Source organism: Ornithodoros turicata, chromosome 1 (assembly GCF_037126465.1).
Source record: "Ornithodoros turicata isolate Travis chromosome 1, ASM3712646v1, whole genome shotgun sequence".
Taxonomy (NCBI): Eukaryota; Metazoa; Arthropoda; class Arachnida; order Ixodida; family Argasidae; genus Ornithodoros; species Ornithodoros turicata.
This window is the reverse complement of record NC_088201.1, coordinates 73028929-73042095: the sequence shown is the minus strand read 5'-3', so window position 1 is coordinate 73042095 and position 13167 is coordinate 73028929. Positions and strand designations below refer to the sequence as shown.

Sequence of the window (13167 nt, the reverse complement as noted above, 5' to 3'; positions counted from 1 at the left end):
AAAAACAACTTGTTGTTATGTATGTAAACAAGACCTTTCCCACTCACCTTATGGGTAAATTTCACAATTTTTGAGGACCTTTCCCGTCGCAGCTGCAGAGTGCCTTAATGGCGAGCAGATACCTGAACATTTATCCCGGAAAATATTGGTCCAGTTATTGATCTAACAACAGTATGGTTGCTCCGAAAGGGATGTGAGTTGGAGAAGATGAAGGTGATGATGCATGGATCTGTTTGCCGTCGTCGGCCACACTCAGGCGGGCAACGTCACGACTATGGCAGGGGGACTGTGCGTCCTGGGCCGACTTCCCATAGAACTGTGCCGACATTTGTCGCGCCCGAGGGAAGCCTAGGGAAAACACCCAGACAGCACAGCCGGCGCCGAGTTTCGAACTCGTCGTAACCAATCGTAACCACTATAGGCCACGAGCGCTGGTAAGGAACAACAAATGAATAACACGTTTCGCGTACGACAGCCCTGAAATACAATCTCCCTGGCCAATCTCCCTTAGATGGCTCACGGCCATCTTTTAAGGAACGAAGAAGGCGAAGAAGTTATCTGTAGTGCACGGTGCATTCTGAAGTGTTTCATCAACTAGCACACGCATTCCGACAGCAGGTAAAGACTCATCGGTATACGTACGGAGCTATATTCCAAGGTATATGTGTCATGTTGCATAGCTAGCTTTTACTCACATATAGGTGTCTTCTCTCACTAATATGTATGTTATGCCAACGCTAATTCCAGTTCTTCAGGATGATGCGAATCATCTTCACAAACCTAATTTCTCTATCATTAGTAAGTATGTATGAAGCCCTTTTGTGCTGCTGAATGGGTTCTGACACTTAGTGCGGGTGGGGGGGATTCATAGATGGGGTTGATTGCGTCATGCACGCCCTGTACTGAATGACAGAGTATTGAGAAAGAAATACGTCGGAGGAGCGTGCGCTATTGGTTCTCGTAAGCACGTGATCCCTCCCTCGGTCTTTCACAGGCGGAGTTACTCAACATAACCTCACAAGCCGGATACCAGCTTCCGTGGTGTAGCACGCCCGTGGTGTAGCACCGTGGTGTAGGGTGACCGCATTCCACGCCGAGACCAGGACGTATACTAACCTCCCCTGTTCCCCACACCTTCCGGTTGTCGTCTCTCCATCTGTCCACGTGTGTACGCCACTCATAGCCATCACAGTTGCTTCGCGGCTCTAACATAGAATTTATAAAAAAAGAAAAAAGCCGGATTAGTTTCGGTATTGCCGATTTTGTACACGTGTCTATATGCCGTCTTGCCAAAACGACATGCGGTTTCACAGCAAACACGCTCTCCGCCAACCACTGATTGATATCGTTATCGCTTCTGATTTGAGGAGAGAGAGGGTCGTATAGGCCTTTTTTGTGGCAATTCAAGCTGCCACAAAAAGACGTACGCCCCCCTTTTTCGAAATAATCACGAAAGCGAAGTCTACATGGCGGCTGGTTCCGAGCGTCCTTCGTCGCGGATGGACCGGAAGTCTTCGTGGCACCGGAAGTGTGGGGGCTTGTTTATGTTTACCCGAGAATGTCATGTATTGCCCTCTTTGCTTCAAAACTTGGAATGCACGCTCACATCGCATGAAAACGGCCTTCTTTTAAATTTATTCGGCATAACTTGGGGTGAAGTGCCGTAAGCTCTCTAATGTTGAACGTATGGTTCCTTTAAACGGACAGTCGCATCCGGAAACCCATCTATGAAACCGATAGCACTATGTTCGGCATTGGCTGACAACCTACCCGGTTCTTTTTTTTCTTTCCGAAAAGTGCTTAGATATTACATAAACGAACCTTATAGATCAGCACTGCTTCAGCGGGGTCGCAGAAGCTCCTACGGCGTCATGCCGCTCCCTAAAAGGAGAGTGAAAGCGCGGCAATCAGAGGAGGAAAGGCGCCGTCTAGACACCTCGTAACTCTATGAGACCTCTGGGGCCCTATTCTCGTCAAAGTAATCGACCTCGATTACTTTGTGTCTCGCCTGTTATTGTTCGTTACGTTAAGCAGTCGTAAAAATATGAGGTGAATGTCACGCGCCCTCAACCAATAGTCGATCACTTGATCATACACTCTTCATCTACTTCATCACGAAGATCACAGGATCAAGAACTCTACTACCTGTTGAGGGCGCGTGACATTCATTTATGTTCTTCACAGCTTCTTCACGTAACGAACGATCAATGACAGACGAGGCACAAAGTAATCGAGCTCGATTACTTTTACGAGACTATGGTCCCTGCACAGCCGCGGCATTCCTTTTCTCAAGGTCGCGCCCTCATTAGTCCTTATGGAGCGGCGTTTTTTTCGGTTTTCCACAGATAATTCCGGAGTGCTCTCACGTCCGTCGTCTGCTCTTGTCATCTATTCCATCGAATGACAGCCAAACTACACCACTTTTTCGCGTGGGGTATTCGACACCGTGGTCAGTGGTCCACGTGGAATACAATTACACTATAGCTTAGAAATCTACTGGAACAGATGCGACCGTCCCTTTAACACTGGCGCTTGGCAATCAGTACTGATGAGAATAATTTTAACTTGAATGTGGTCGTAAGGGGGGTCACGTCCCGCTGATATCTGCGTGCTACAAGTACACGATACGCCTGCGCGCTTCTCTGCAGAGAGCAATGTGTGACATCTCCATCATGGACAAAAGCCTGGAGCCTGAGTCTAGGCAACCCAGAAGACGCGTTGCGAGAACTCGGGATTTTGTACATGATGGAATTCGTTCACCAGCTGGCCTGCACTTATGCCACCTTACCTATAAATGGTGACAACGCCAGTAAGTACAGCTACGCGTCAAAGTGTGTTTGAAGAATCTTGAGGTAGACTTACTGCTCGCGACACATTTGTCTGAATGTCGAGCCACACAGGAAGTGTGCCCTCCCGTTTAGAGTCACTGGATAGTGTGCCACTAGTATGACCTGCCGGCTGTGTTACTCACTGAAAGAATGTGCAGCGAAGGGAAGATGGTAGAGATGACCACGCTGACAGCGACGGGTCCTTCGAGCAGTGTCACTGTACACCTCCTCCCCTTCGAGCTCATTTTTGTCTGAGCCGACATCGCCGGTAGGAGAGCCAGCAGGGCAGATCGAAATTTCGGAAAAGTACCATATGTACGTATAGTAAGGAAAGTATGCTATGCAATGGAAGAGGCATCCTTCGCCTCAGTGTGAGGCATTAAAGGGGTAACAAAAACACTGAAGAGGAAAAGACAGTGTAAGGGCGTCGAAAGGTGGGGTCAAGCGGGCGATCGCCCCCTTGAGCTCAGGAGGTGGGGGTCTCTCTCCCTCCATACATAGAGATCGGACAGGTTGTTCATGGCTTTCTCTCACAAGGTAGATTTTTTTTACATGATTTGTATGTTCCACTGAATAAGTTTTTCATTACTGTAATTAACGATCTTGTGTGTGTGCGAGGAGAATCTCTTAGTCCTCATGAATATGTTCGCTGGTACGATACCGTCTCCAAAACTACACTCTTAAAAATTGACTTCACCGCGTAGCACGCTCATAGCCAACCATCATCTCGACTGATATAGTTATCTGAACTGACTTGTTGAAAGCGGTATCATTCGAGATGATGGTTGGCTAGGAGCGTGCTATGCGGTGAAGTTTATTTCTAAGAGTGTACCCTCCCCTTTTCTGACAAAAAAACACATTTCCCGTTTAAATACTTTACCTATATTCATATGGAGAAAGACCTGTCATTTCGTAATTAACCAACCCCGTAAGGTTTTAGCATATTGTGAGGAAAGCTGCACTGTGTGAAGCATGTGTTACTTTACTACCATTTTCGTATACCGCAAGCTCTTAATGTACAAATCCTTCGAACTTCAGGTTACTGCCTGTGGCGAGAGACTTCCAACGCCCTTGAGACAGTGGAGACTTAGTTATATTACTAGCTTTTACTCCACAAACTCCACAAGTTTTTTACGCATACACTAGCTAGCCTGCCTCATCCTACTTTGTTCATGACATGTAATTTTGGTGCATTTTGCCCCCCCCCCCCTCAAGAGTGACGTACACCGTATAGAAGGAATGCGAAAAAAATCGTCCTGTTTTTCACTCTGGACTCGCTACCTTTCTATACAGGGCGTCCCAGAAAACGTGTCATTGAATTATAATAAAACAACTACGCCACCTAGAATCATGCTGTCAACAGCATTTGTTCTTATTAGGTTTTTGCCACCTCCTAACGTGAATGTCATGTACTCCAAGTTTAGTTATGTAAATATTTGCGAACTGAACTCGGAAATTTGCCAAGTAAAGGTCACTTTTTTACCCCACCAATATGAAGAGCTTGCCGAATTCACTCAGATTCATGATAAGTGGCAGTGATATTCACGAGCTATCCCATCGTAAAAATAGCCGAATATCATGCTTTTCGGGGTACCGGATCATAACGCGCGATGACTTTTTAAGCGCAATCGCTCTCAGTGCGAAGAAAGGAGGTTCCGAAGCCAGCCCACAGAGTGATAGTAGAAAAAGTAACCGTTCCTAAAGTTGGGAGAGGTAAAGCATTATCCCAGCGAAAGTCGGACGTGATAAGCCGTGCCTGTTTTATCTCTTTCTGCGATGTCGGGGAGGGCTGGGATTCCAACCTCCTTTCGGTCGGACTGACAAAGATTGCGCTGAAAAATTCATCGTGCGCTATCCTGTGCGACCTCCGTAGAGCATGATGTTCGGCTATTTTTTTCCAATGGGATAGCTCCTGAATATCTCTGTCAATTATCATTAATTTGACTAAATTAGACACGCTCTTCACATTGGTGGGGTAAAAAAGTGACCTTTACTAGGCAAATTTCCGACTTAAGCTCGCAAAAATTTACATAATTAAACTTACGTTACACGACATTCACATGAGGAGGTGTCAAAAACCCAGTAAGAACAAATGCCGTTGACCGCATGACTCTAGGTGGTGTAGTTTTTTTATTATAATCCTGTTATTTTATAAAAGTGAGTTAGGTGTGCTACCTAGCTCTGATGCCGCGACTTAGCACGGTATTAGGCCATTATCGTCACTGCCCCAACACAAAGTGACCTGACGTAATTTAACATAGGCTTCATCAGCCAGATGTAACAGCAGCAATTTAGCACTGTCGTGTTAACAATGACACATTCACTTAAAAGTCAGAGTAAAAAAGTACAAGCATGAGCACGCGAAGTATACGAGGGGTGTTCAAGTCAAACCGGGACTTTCTGTCTCCTGAGCGTACAAATGGCTCGCGCTACTTCTTTTTCGTCACTTTCACACGCGACAGGCCTACGCGTTCACCACGTGGTGCTCCAAAGTTTGTGCAAGACAGAAGACACGTGCTGGACAAGATGGCCGACAATGAAGTGAGCGCGCACATCGAACAGCGAATTGTTATGAAGTTTCTCGTGAATGAAGGCATAAAGTCACCTGAAATTCTCAGAAGAGTTCAGGCTCAGTATGGCCACGATACACTTAGCCGCAGCAAAGCGTTTGAGTGGTGCAAACGGTTCCGAGACGGCCGTACATCAGTGCAGGACGATCCCGGCCGGGGCGACTCAGAGCCCAGTGTCAGAGTTCCTGAGAACATCCAACTTGTGGAGCGCCTGATCCTCAAGGACCGACGGATAACATGTCTCGAACTGGCTCGAAAGACTGACCTTTCTGTGGGAACGTTGAACACTATCATTCATGAACACCTCCAGTTTCGGAAAGTTAGTGGCCGTTGGGTCCCGAGGCAGCTCTCCGTGTTTGACCGCCAGAGAAGACTGGAAATCTCCCAAGAGCTAAGGTACTGTTTCGACACTGAAGGACAGCCGTTCCTTGATCGGATCATCACGTGCGATGAAACGTGAGTGCACCATTTCACTCCTGAGTCTAAACGCGCATCAAACCAGTGGAAGCATCCGGGCTCGCTAGCTCCCAAGAAGTTCCGAAGCACCCCGTCTGCGGGTAAGGTCATGGCCACGGTTTTCTGGGACAAGGCTGGCGTTGTTCATGTTGACTTTCTGCCCAGTGGTACCACCATCAATAGTGCATGTTACTGCTAGGTTCTCAGGGATGTGCATAGGGCGCTGAAGCAAAAGCGGCCGGGCCTCATCACAAAAGGAGTCCTCCTCCTACAGGAACAATGCACGCCCGCATACCGCGCATCTCACCGACACGCAGCTTACAGGAACTTGGTTGGGAGTTGCTGCCACACACCCCTTACAGTCCAGACATCGGCCCCAGCGACTTCCATCTGTTCGGGCCACTGAAGGCGTTCCTTGGGGGCCGCCCCTTCAGCTGCGGCGACGAGGTCAAGAATGCGGTTCGATCATGGTTGCTACGCGCCGGTAAGGATTTCAACCCTGCTGGCATCCAAGCCCTCGTAAAACGCTGGGACAGGTGCATTAGTGCAGCTGGGGATTACGTTGAAAGATAAAACTAAATTCTCGCCTTACGTTAGCGAAAAATGAAAAGTTCCGGTTTGACTTGAACACCCCTCGCATGACAGCGACTGCTCTATAGATAAGTGCCTTCTAAGGTTTGAGTCTTCGAACTTTTAATTACTACCAACTTTATATCCCCATAGTCATGTTTCCGCAGTATGACCCCAAGTGACACCAATGTATTGATAGTCTTGCCTTGTACAACAATGCTACTGTTTCAGTTTACACACGCAGTGGCCATTTTTGGTAGGTACGCTCACCTATAGGTCTGGTGTCGCGTGACTTAATGCATGCGGTCTCATGGAGTATATTGACATCCCCGTACGAAAATCATCTAGAATGAACGCTCTAAGGACTGAATGTTGAAAAGTGTCGAATTTTCGATCGTCCATACTCGGTTCTCGTGGCATGCGTTTAGAATGAGGGAATATGAGCAGATCTTGCAGAACTTTGGAAATGAACGAAAGCTATGAGGGACAATGTCATTCCGCATGCGAAGTTTACATTAGAGACAGACTTAAACGTTGGTTGGTTTGGTTTGGTTGAATTGGTTGATTGGTTGAAAACGAAGTGCGTCACTTCAGTGAACGAAGAAAGATTGTACAATTATTTAAACGATAGCGTTTGGGCGATGAAAAAAAAAATACACAGTCCAGGCTGACAGTAGTGAGAACACGATAATCCAGGGAATGGAGCACACTTTGGAATAAAGCTTCACTTGCACTTCATCAGGTCAAAACACATTCAGCACAAACGGCGATTATAGCCACACAGATTTCTTGTTTACCCACCTCTTTTTTATGTTAAGTATCCACCCCACCCACGTGCGAATACACACTGGACAACAAGTACAGAATTCATTACCTGCCCTTTGTGTCCACAAAGATTCCACAGAGAAAGTGTCTTGCTTAAAGGATACTGTAAAGCAACAGCCATACAATTTTAAAATGTTCGCTCATTTGACGGCCTGGGTGCTCTGTATACATGAGATTCTCGGGTAGACATAAAAAAGCCCCCGCGAGCAACTTCCGGTGAGACGAAGATTTCCATTCCTTCGGCGACTAAGGACGCTCGGAACCAGCCGCCATCTTTCGCTTTCCTACTTTGTTGAAAACGGGAGGCGTACGCCTTTTTGTGGCAATTTGAATTGCCACAAAGAGGTACACGACCCTCTCTCTCCTCAAATCAGAAGCGATAACTGTAGCAATCGGCACAGAGCGTGTTTGCTGTGAAACCTTTTGGCACCAAACCGGAAGCGGTGAAAACGGCATGTGTACAAACGCCACAAATTTCGTTCAAATCCACCTCGTAGTTTTTGGAAATTCAGATTTAATATTACCTTGTGTCTACGACCCGACAGGAACTGTGCAGTTCCCGCCATGTAGAGCGGCGAGCATAAACATGATAAGAACGTTGAACATAAGTAGAGTATACTCTTAAAAATGAACTTCACCGCATAGCACGCTCCTAGCCAACCATAATCTCGAGTGATATCGTTATCTGCCCTGATTTGTTGAAAACGGGAGGCGTACGCCTTTTTTGTGACAATTAAGTGTCACAGAAAAGGCGTACGCCTCCCGTTTTCAACAAATCAGGGCAGATAACGATATCACTCGAGATTATGGTTGGCTAGGAGCGTGCTATACGGTGAAGTTCATTTTTAAGAGTGTAGACAAGCGAGCTGGTGTACACTCTTAAAAATGAACTTCACCGCACAGCACGCTCCTAGCCAACCATTATCTCGAATGATATCGTTATCTGCCCTGATTTGTTGAAAACGGGGGGCGTACGCCATTTCTGTGACACTTATGCTGTTCATAATTGTCACAGAAAAGGCGTACGCCCCCTGTTTTCAACAAATCAGGGCAGATAACGATATCATTCGAGATCATGATTGGCTAGGAGCGTGCTATGCGGTGAAGTTCATTTTTAAGAGTGTATGCGATTGAACGGAAACATTACCCTTGAGTCTGAGGAGCAACGAAGGGGGGAACTAGACAGGACGGACACGGGACAGGAACCGACAACGACGACGTCGTCGTTGTCGATTCCAAAGGTTCCAGTTCCAAAGTGTATGTCATTATACCGACCTGCGCGAAAGGTTTTGATGTGTGCAATTTGTTTCCCAGAAAAAAATTCACATAAACATGGCTCCGCGCGTTCACCCTTAACAGAGCGAGTGTTTGGGCTGGTTGGTACATGTTTCAATTAAAAAGAATTAAAAACTCCCAGTGCTGGGTAGGACAAGGACAGAGAATAAAAACGACAAGGACCGGCACTGACGGTGTTCAGTGCCGGTCCTTGTCGTTTTTATTCTCGGGTCTTGTTCTGGCGAAATTCAAAAAACAAATTCAGTCCAAAACTGATGCGGCTACTGGAGTACTCTGTTTATGTGGTGCACTTGTTTCATAAAAAAGAACGCGCAAAACGATTGCTCGGTCACAGGCGCGTATGCTCACTCACACATACACACATCTTTCTGTCACTGCTGGAAAGGGCATGAGCTAACCTGCTCATGCGTTATGTTACTGCAATAACCTCTGTTATTGCAATAAAATGTACGGAAGGTACAACAGCATGCGCATACGTGTTTAGACAAGACTGTGTGTTTCTATATGCGTACGAATTGATATACCTGTTCCTGCAACAGTACGGGTAGTGTAATATATAACGATATATGATATGAAATATAATCCATTCTTAGCCAGGTGTTTGCTGTCGAGGTCCAACCAAGGATGGAATTTGCAATCTCTGAATGAATACAGTACGTATAGAATTGTGCCGAATGGATCAGTAACGTAGCCAGAAAAAAAAAAAAAAAGAAATTGGGAGGGGTTCGATGGAGGTTTTACATGGGGTAGGAGGATTTCGCCTTCGTTTCCCTCTCCCAAATGAACTGCCAAAGGTAAGGTTTCAAGGGGGGGGGGGGGTGAGCACCCCAACCCCCTGGCTACGCCGCTGGTATGGATACAGGATACGCAATACTGAAAAATACTGAAAAAAAGAATCAGTGTTACGCGCGACTGAGAGAAAATGCCAATCACGAACTAAAGAGTAAACTGCTCGAAATAGAAGTAGCTCTCCGAGACATCTCCTGCGCACTGTATGTGTACTGAAACGACCTCGGAAAATGAATAGGAAAAAATGTTACAGTATCTGCAAGAAAGAACGAATGCGGGAAAGGGCATCCTCTGAGCTCGCTGGCACTTCGATGGATGAAAACAGAACAAAAATAAAGTATCAGTGTTTCCTTTCTGTAGCTGCATCGATCTCAAATAAGTTCACAAGAACAGAAAGTCATCCGTGAATATATTTATTAGTAACACTTATGTACAACATGTTACAGGAATAACAATAATAATAACATGGCACAGGAAATACTATTTACAACACTATAACAATTACAAAACAACCACAAATTAAATGCTATTTACAATTATATACAGTATTTACAATTATGTACAATATTTACAATATGGTCTCCGCAACGTTACAACGTTCCTGCTCTGAGTGTCAGCTGGATAGACTGCTTGGAGGGAACCTTGCCCCCTCATGGTAAAGTTCCGAGGGGGAGTGGGGCAGACACTCAAGCCCTCACGTAGTCGTGCTAGTGTATATGCTACAAACAAATGTCGTTGACTAACAACGCAGTGTGGGCCAGTTGGTATGACATTTAGATGCGACGGAGCTACGGCAGACGACGGCAATACGGAAACGGGCGGTGTGGTGCCTTTCCGTCCTTTCCGTATTGTCCTCGTCTGCCGTAGCTACGTCGTGTCTAAATGTCGTTGATCCCACATTTTCCGCGGCACCCTTTCCTTCTTTTCTTCTTTTAGGAGGTAGGTTTCTTTTTTGGGAGGTACCCATATTGTACCATAGGAGCGGGAAGGCAGATTTTGCGAAAATGTGTGGTTCATCCACAGGTGGTGGTGACTCGCTCCACACTTTCTTCGCTTTCTTTCTCCCGTTTTACAACTCTCCAAAAACTGCGGCTGCGGTCGACGGTTTTTGCCAAAGCACTATTGGGAAGTTGGTCAGTTTCGTAAGTGTCTGTACTACAGTCGAGACACGGAAACAGTGACCCGACCTCTTCCCGATTCCTTTGTACCATTGTTTCAGGTAATTGCTGAGGCTTTGTATGTATTTGTCCGTTCTATGTTGTTCCAGCCTCAGAACATCAGTTCTCTCATGTTCAACAGTTGCCGCTTGCGTCAATCCCGTCGTATGATTGTGTGTATGAGTGAGAAAAATGTAAGAGTGAAAGGGGGATGAGTGAGAGAGAGTGGTTGATTGTCCCTTCAGATGACGCGCCCTTGGTAGTCGCTGGGAAGGTGTGTTAGCTTAGCTAAATTGGTAGAGCCCTGGACCGGAAATCCAGAAGATGTGGGTTCGAGTCCTACAGCTGGCTAACCTTTTCAGTGACTTTCATCTTTCATCGTACTGTATTTGATCAATCAAAGAAAAAGCAACAAGAAACTTCTTCCACCGCTGCGGCGGGGTTCCGAGTGAAAAATAGCAGACGACGTTCCTCTAGACGAATCAGCGGCTCATTTCCGACGTCTAAATAACGCTGCGGCTCGACGGCTCGTTCCGGGCATTTCCACCGTTGCGCACGGTCGCGATTTTCAAAATCGAATTCTGCAATATTTGTGCACCTGTTGATAGAATTACTTCGCATGGTGCGTTTTAATAAGCATGCGGACCGCTTGGTTAAAAAAAAGGGGGGGTCATTAAAGTGCTTTAAGAGCGACGACTACCCCAATACTACGCACCCCTTCTGCCGGAACGCGCTTTGTGACGTTTAAGGTTGTAGCTCTTATTTTGGGTTCCATAGGTGAATTTGACGTGACGTGGGCTTACGTTCCAAGGCGTTGCGCGTGCACCCGATGAATGAGTCACGCCCTCATCAATGATCCTCGTTGAGGGCAAATTCTCAAAAGCCGTAAGCCGTGAAGTGAAAATTTTAGAAAACCTCATGACCCGCCCGCCGCTCCAAAGCAATGACGTCGGATGTTTTCGTTCTCCTATACGTTGTTTGAGAACTGCAGTAGTTCAAATCTTTGAAATGTGACAAATTGTGGGTTGATTGTATGAATTCTATTTATTCCGACCTCTACTTGGTAGCTCAAAACATTGAGCTGTTGCAGCCTGCTAACATTGTTCAACATTCCCCAATTAGCTTCCCCGGCACGCCGTGTCCACCTCGAGCGATTTTGAGGTGCATGAATTCGGCTTCATGAACAAGTCGGCTCTGTACCTGTGGAGCCGAAAGTCGCTTCCGGTCGAAGACAAGTTGTGCCTCTGCTTCGGCCCCTCTCGAACCATGAAGCGCCACTTCGATGCCTCCAACTGCACTCGACAGCGTAAGGGGTCAGTCTGCATGGTACGCCAGTGGAACTTGGGCGACACAAGATGGCGATGGGAATGTCTTGCTTGGCTTTCCATGACCAAGGTACATAGTCATGCAGCGTTGCATGAAAAGACATCCAAACGCCTTTTCGTGCAATCGAAAACTGAACAACGTGATCTAATATAGTAACAGCTACTACAACTTTATTTGAATGATGTTTGCGTACGTACCTCGCGAAACGCCAAGCATAATCCAGACGTTTTGAGCGCTGTTGGACGTCCTTTGTACAGGGTTTAGTAGCATAAGCACATAGACTTTCAGTGCTGCTTGTTGCGTGCTGCTTGTGCACGGATGCGCCAATTATCAGTTTTCACTCCCCTTCTAACGTCAGACGTGGGTATCCTCTACACTTTCACCACTTGTACTGAAAACTAGACAACTCGCGGCACCTATAGCTCTAGTGTATTTTTGCCAGAAAAGATGGAAATTTTGCCTCGCCATCTAAGTGTAGGGAAGGGTAGGAATAGCTCTGTAATGACTCTGATGGGCATTTGGATGGAATTTGATCGACGTACTGCGTCCCGTGTTCAGTCCACGATGTCCAGTATAAAAGAAGTTCAGTCCAGAAGTCCAGGCCGTCCAGTGTACTGCACTGGACGGCCACGTCGCATGGATTCAACTTGCCATAAAACGGCTGAAATACACGAAATATGGCGCGCTATGATTATGCCCTGCTGATAGTCCAGTATGACCAACACATACCAAGGACTTCCCCAGTAAGAACTAGAAGTGAACACAGTTGTAGGTCGTGGCTTGCATGACACCATCACCCTTGTGGGAGTGCACCACGGGAGTCAGAAGGAGGGGAGCAAGGGCTTGAACTCAAGCTGCGGGGGCCACGCCCCCCCCCCCTTTCATGCAGATAGATTGGGCAGGGTGCCTGATATTCTCTTATTAGGCATTTTCCAGGATTTGCTTGCTCACCTTCATGAATTTGGATTAATCCATGTAACGTCATTTAAGAGTACACCTCACATGGCGTGAATATATTTGAATTGAATTGAATTGATCTTTATTGTCCACAAACAGTGGTGGAGCCAAGGACAAGGCTATATTCTAGCTTGGCAAGGCCCTCAGCTCCCACAGCATGGGCGGCCGCTACATGCAGTCATGACTGTAGACAAAAATAATAAAAAGTTAACAGTCAATAATACACATAATTAGAAGCAAATCTATTTTTCACAGCAGCATAAGTAAATCTGCACCGCGTGTCGTACACGTGCCACTTTGCTATACTTTCTTTTCATTGTTTTCCTTTCAATTTATTTTGATACGGGATGTCTTTACTCTGCTAGTCTTTCAAGCTTCGGCTCGCCCCCCCCT

At 46.4% G+C, this 13167-nt stretch overlaps 1 protein-coding gene across 1 annotated transcript in view; it reads left to right on the top strand.

Annotated features, from left to right (window-relative positions):
• Positions 1-569: 569 nt before the first annotated feature.
• The window catches only part of LOC135400809 (uncharacterized), a 36437-nt gene continuing 23839 nt past the window's right edge, over positions 570-13167 (top strand). Inside the window, exons 1-3 of the mRNA XM_064632735.1 lie at positions 570-618; positions 748-798; positions 11614-11886. Coding sequence (XP_064488805.1) covers positions 757-798; positions 11614-11886 — 315 coding nt within the window. The 5' untranslated portion in view covers positions 570-618; positions 748-756. The remainder of the gene's footprint in view (positions 619-747; positions 799-11613; positions 11887-13167) is intronic.